The sequence below is a fragment of the Pseudochaenichthys georgianus genome, chromosome 4 (genome assembly GCF_902827115.2).
Source record: "Pseudochaenichthys georgianus chromosome 4, fPseGeo1.2, whole genome shotgun sequence".
Lineage (NCBI taxonomy): Eukaryota > Metazoa > Chordata > Actinopteri > Perciformes > Channichthyidae > Pseudochaenichthys > Pseudochaenichthys georgianus.
Window position 1 is genome coordinate 14,922,825 of NC_047506.1, and position 6,513 is coordinate 14,929,337.

Consider the following 6,513-nt stretch of genomic DNA (forward strand, 5'->3'; position numbering starts at 1 on the left):
GATCTTTGGCTTGGCAGTAAGTTGAAAATCTTTAGTTTTTTTCTGAAGTAGTGCGTTTTGTCTTTGTTGTTCTCGCTATAGGGGGAGGGGCTGGATAATGTTGCGCTGCTCTGAAGTGTGTTTTAGGAAACGTGATAACGGATCGGTATGCAGCGGCGTAGAGGCTTAACATTTTTCTAAAAGTTTAAAGACGATAAAAATGTGTGTGTTGACTGGAGAACAGTGAGATTTAAGTGATAAACGGGTCGCTGGCTGGAGACAGCAGCCGCACCCGAAACACACGCCCTGCAGGAGACGAGACACACTGCCTGTCTGGGATCTGCTTTCACTGCGGAGGAGTCCTGCACAGATACAAGCTGATACCACCGCTTACCGCTGAAATGTCAATAGTCAATATTTCATCAATCTCCAGCGGCATTGTTATCAGGCTCTGTTTCTAAACGGAAGTATTTTTGTTAAAGGTGTGGATTTAATTTGTTCCAATGTGCAATTACACTGATTCATACATGACACACTCTTGACTGCATGAGTTGAACACCTGTTTTTATTGATGAAAGATGACATGGAAAGTACCAAAACGTAATGGAAATGTACACCTGGTCCAATGAGTGTGTTGCCAAATTGACTCACAACTACACATTGGTCAGATAACAGGTGGGATTCTTTGTTGTCGACAACAATATCCATATTCTCATCCACTTTGTTAGTGTATAGTGTCAGGGTGAAGGCTAAATGCAGACATTTCAGTACGGAAAGAGTTGGTGGGAGGTCTCACGTTGGGAAGCAGTATTTAAATGTAATTATTTTTTTACTTTTAGCCAATTTTAAGAACTTCGTTCAGACCACACATGTCTCTAAATGTGTGTTATTCTTATTTAAAGTGCACGAAAAATAGTATGCATTTTTTTATCTCTTAGTTAAATATCAAATCTGTTCCTCATTCTCTGGAAAAATATGATGGTTGATTCATTCATCAGGAAATGTGATTTGTTTCCTTCTGAAGTCCCAGTGAAATCCTCTGAGGTCATCTTTGGCCCTCAATGGAACAGATAATGTCTGTCGGTGGATGTGAAAGATACCTGATGCCTATCTAGTTTGTGGTAGACATGAGATTGGTATCTTGTAATAACTGTCGCTCTTTCTCTCAACAGTGCATCCGGTGCCAGCGTTGTTGCCATCGATAACAAGATTGAACAAGCAATGGTGAGTTTTACACAGCTGTAAAAGTTACAACACATGTGGTTAAGTGATGCACTGTGTCTGACAGCTTGAACAGTGACCTGTTTCACAATCTCTAGATGACTCATTAAACGATACGCATAAAACTCATCTGTGGCACATTTATTGTTATAGCATGTATTAGGTTCCTAAAGCTTCTGTAATTACTGTTCTGAACAACCAGCTTTCTGTAGTCTATAAAAACACAACACATTACTTAGAATTTGCCCCCCCAACGTAACAAAGAGATTTAAGCACTACAGATGTTGCCAAAAAGAGATCACACTTTTCCACTTTAATTTATGATATGTCATTGTTAGAGGATGAACTCTGCTTGATTATGTGCTGAATGTAGTTCCCCTTTTATCCTCTCTCTCCCTTTCAGGACTTGGTGAAGAGCCACCTGATGTATGCTGTTCGCGAGGAGGTGGAGGTGTTGAAGGAGCAGATCAAGGAGCTGTACGAGAGGAACTCGATGTTGGAGCGGGAGAACGCCGTGCTGAAGTCGCTGGCCAACACGGATCAGCTGGGCCAGCTCTCCAGTCAGCTCAACACGGCCGCCGGCAGCACGTCGCCGCCCCTGCAGCAGCAACACCTGCTCGTCACAAACAACAACAACAACAGCAACCCCTTAGCGCACCACGATGCAAATCAGAGCATCCCTCAGCAGCCCAACATCACCTCGGCGTGATCCAATCTCCTATAGTTAACACACCTCCCATGGACAGGAGTGGAATATCCTGTTAGAAATGACAACAACTGCTACCGTCCCCTTAGCTTCATTAAGGCAAAAGTCTCGCCTCTGTGTTCAATATGCTCCATTTGAGTAAAAATCGACAACAGCAACATCTTTTATTTGCCACCAAGAGCCATGCTTCAATGTGTGCACCTTGCCGTCACTGGGCTTCCCGTTATTAAGACATTAACCACCCCTTAAAGTCTTATTCTATCCCTGCAAAGCTGTAGAAGAAGAAGAAGAAGAAGCAGGGGAGGCGGTGCACACCATAAAACTGCATACTGTTCTTGTGCAAGAGGATGGGGTCAAACGGCACGGAGAGAGATTTGTTGGGGCAACAAGTGATAGAAGAGGGCGGTGCAGCGCAGTGATGAGGCTCCAGCAGGGACTGTCCTCCCAGTATCCCCAACCAAACATCACTCATGGGCTGGAAGAGGCCATAGAGCCGACGGAGAAGCGGGGGAGACGATTCGTCCTCCCTGAGCGGGGGGGAAGCCGACGGGTGCTTCGGCTTCAGTGGGTCGAGTCGAGAGCCTTGGCTTCTTATATGCTGCAACAAAAGCTTGTGTTGCTTTCTCAGAGCCACCATACTTTGACATGAATCATTATACTTTTTCCATAGTTCAGTTTTAGTATTTGCATTTATTTATTTCAGGGCTGCTATTTTCATAATGTAAATGATCAATGTCTTGGAGATACTTATTAACAAACAAAAAAAACCTTTCTTTTTGGTATTTTAGAATCTGTCAGGTATTGAATTGGGTAGTCTTTTGCAACATGTAGATCTCAATAAGTAGGCAATCATTTCCATCATAGAACATTTCTCATGAAATAGTGCTAACACTAAAGCCGAGCTTACATTAGGTGAAATCCAGGTTTGAATGTATATTTTGTAAAGTATAAAGTATTAAGAGCAAGGAGGGTTTGTACAGGAGAACACCTGTTGTTAAGATGTGATGGGATGTTTCGATAAAGAAAACTATTAATTTACTTTTTTTCTGGACTTTGTCAAAACTAAAAATAATTTGAGGGTTTGGTTGGGTATAAAAAGCTGTGAAAAAAATTGTTCGACCTACTTTATAACCAAAGACGCAAAGCTGTGCAAGTCTTTTTTTTTTTTTTATATATATAAATGCACACTTTTTTTTCCTACACTCTCCTTCCCTCCATTTGTTTTGCTGCCGTTCTGCATGTTCTGCATGATCTATAATCAAACCACTTTCTTACCTCGTGTTTTATCCAGCACTCTTATTTTATGTCAAGCTGTCAGTCTGTGAATGATTGTGGAAGGATTTATGAAAGAGAAAGGGAACAATGGGTGGAGTAAGTCGGAGAGGGAAGGGAAACATGATGGCAAGGTGTTTGTCAGGGCCTCGTGCACAGAACAGTAGTCAGAAAAGGAGCCATGTTTTGTTCATGTTAATGCTGTTATGCAGAGAAAAGGTTGTTACATTGCAGATTTTAATGTATTTAATGAATGCAGCATTTAGATCTCGATTGTAGTGTGCACTTTGCTTACAAAGATTAAAAAAAATGGCAACAATATCTGCAAAAAAATGAAACAATGGAAACTATTGAACATTTCACACTTTAAAGCTGGAACGCAGTTTATTGTGTGTGAGCATATTATGGGATGTCCTGTACGTGTCACGTCTTTTGTGCCTCCTGTGCCGTCGCCTTCTGTCGTCAGGCGAGTCGGTTTCTTTCTCTGTGGCTCAGAACCAAACCAAAATGCTTGGTAAATATACAATCAGTCATCTTTCTATGGGACGTGCTCTTTGATTTCCTTTAGTTTATTTTGCAAACTGGCTTATTTCTTTTCTCTTTATATATTTTTTCCTTTCATTTGAAGGAGATGCAGTGTACATGCCACGTGTACTGTATGAAAGTGATCACTGAGTCTTGGAGAAAATATCTTAACAATGCCCTTGTAATGTTCTGTTCAAACAAATTTAGTTTTTAGTCAAAAATAAATTACTGTTTTATTAAGAGAATGTCTTCATGCTTCTTTTATTCGCCTACCAGGTAAAACCTTCAAACACATGCAAAGCATACTATTACAGACATAGGCTTACAAAATACTGAACATTTTCCTTTTATTCAAAGATAATTATCTTTCGCTTTCACAAACATTTAATGTTAAACCATCAAGTAAAATAAATTTGCTGGAGAAAGTAACATCAAAAATATACAGTGCAATACTTATCATTATATACAATTACATGGCAAATTAAATTCAAATTTCTACAATTAAAACATTCAATTGAGTGTATACAGTAATCCTTTGTGCAAAGACTTTTTTTAGACATTGGTATGATGAAAAACTAAATGTTTAAATTAAAAAATCCTAATAAGTATTGTACTGGTGGTTTAATCAAAAATCTATGAACAACAAATTGAGCAGAAAGCTTTAAATTTAGCTCAAATATGAAACATCAATCTGAAGAAATGTCTAAATATCAAGTTTTATTTACCTTTAGTAATGATTTAATCAGTTATTAGGTATACAAAACATCTATAAATCTATCTCTTGGAAGATACATAAAACCTGTAGAAACAAAGCTGAAAACTGGTACAGAGGAACGTGTAAAATCTGAAAGGATTTATCCTTAGTCACTCATCACCTATCCGTCATGTCAGACATAAATGATCACTTCATACTTGGAAGAAAGGTTGTAATTTTCAAAGCAATGCTGGTATGTGAAAAGATATCCTACATCACCCCCAAGCTTGGCAGCCACTGCAGCCGTTATTAATTCTAAAGCATGTCAACTCAAAAATACTCGTTAAATTGTCAGTGTATACTTTAAACATCAATCAAAGAAGCTTACTTAGTGACTCCTTTATGGTGCCAAATAGTTGATTAGTCAGAGCTTGTGTTTTCCTTAACTGTGTTGAAGGTTACATTTGTTCCAGGTACTTACTCAGTGTTGTGTTTAAGCAGAGACTGTCACGTCAAGTCAAACTGTGGACGTCATACTCGCTTTTCAACAAAATGTGTGCAATAATAAATCACTTACGTATGTTGGCCTGGTATTCAGTTTCATCACAGTTGCATGCCAATCATCGGTCTTACATGCCTCCCCCAAGATGATGGTGCTTCAGTTAGTGTGCAGACTTTCGCTTCAGGGAGGATAATTAAATGATCTCAACTAAATCAGTGACCAGGAGAAAATGCAACAATACTGCTAATCTTATTATTTCCCACCCTTTGTTCCTTTAAATGACAGTGGCCTGTGGACTCAAAACTAATTGAATCATTTTTAACTGGTAGGAGCGTTATATTTCTAAACAGAAAGCAGGTGGTTTAAGAGCAAGACATATCAGGGTTTTTCCAGAATAATCGAGTCACAATCCTGTCCCCTTCTTAGTAGTAAAGGTTGACCTCTGACCCTTTTAAATAGGCTTGGTTTCTCTCCAAAGCTCCTATCTTCATAACCTGCATCATTTGTATACTCCTCAATTACACATTGTGCATTACTTACCATTTACCTACCACATACTAATTGCTGTAAAATACAAAAAGGAAATATCCTTTTGACATACAGCAAATACAGGTGAAAGCTCGGGACTTTCTCATCAAGTTGTTTTGACATGTCCTGAATGTCACATATGGACCTTAAGCAGAATGTAGTCTGTCAATAAGCAAAAAGTTATATTTTGAGGTACTTGTTTCTTGTGTACTTTGAATGTTTTCAGATTTATATATTTGCTCCACTAGATTTATTTTACCCATACATTTACAATTGAACTTTTCCATATTTATATTTTCCGTAAAATATCTAAAAACATTTTTTATTAATGGGAAAAGTAAGATATTTTAATTTAAAAAGAACACTTAATACTGCTGAAAAGTTAATGTGCTTTATACTGAATTGCATGTGCTAACATCCACATGAAAATCAAAATGCTGTTTACATGTTTATGCATCTAGACCAATCATTCAATAATTACATAGAAAAACAAACACGCTGAAAGGGTCCATTCTGCACAGTTGTACATATTTACACGACAATACTGCAGGACATGTGTAAAAAAGTCTTGGCATTGCATAATACTAGTCGAAAGTATACTTTCTGAATACTGCCTACACATATATTTGGAGCTTGGAATGATATATAAAACATGTAAATAAAGAAATTAAAAGCTGCTATAAGGATTTAAGTAATAGTCTTTAGAAATGTGTCCCTATTTTAACTTGTTTCTGTTGCGTTTGCAAAGTGTGAAGCTGCACGCACAGGGGTTTTAACAGATTTCCAAAGAGGTCATGTATTTTTAGAGGGCAATATGTTCACAAGTGAATATTGTGCATTTCTCTTGTCTCAGCCTCACTTAACATTTCTACAGAATCCCGATTGTCATTTTGTCACTTAACACAGAGGAAGAAGTCGTGATTTATGCTTTGCGGGAATGTGTTTGTTGTATGCAAGATCAATTACTCACCATTGAGTCAACTACATCCACACCCAGCAGTTATTGGTGATGAGAGTGACGGTTACAGTGAATCACTCTCTTCAAGTGATTAAAGGGATTCATTTAAATGTGAGCACATGGTAATA

General features: G+C 38.2%; 1 protein-coding gene across 2 annotated transcripts in view; it reads left to right on the top strand.

The window, feature by feature from the left end:
• Nucleotides 1–3,948, top strand: part of tsc22d2 (TSC22 domain family 2) — a 65,182-nt gene extending 61,234 nt beyond the window's left edge. For both annotated transcript variants that reach the window (XM_034080760.2, XM_034080761.2), the window contains 2 exons: nt 1,152–1,203; nt 1,604–3,948. In XM_034080760.2, the coding sequence (XP_033936651.1) occupies nt 1,152–1,203; nt 1,604–1,909 (358 nt within the window). In that variant the 3' untranslated portion in view covers nt 1,910–3,948. The remainder of the gene's footprint in view (nt 1–1,151; nt 1,204–1,603) is intronic.
• The last annotated feature ends 2,565 nt before the right edge of the window (nt 3,949–6,513 follow it).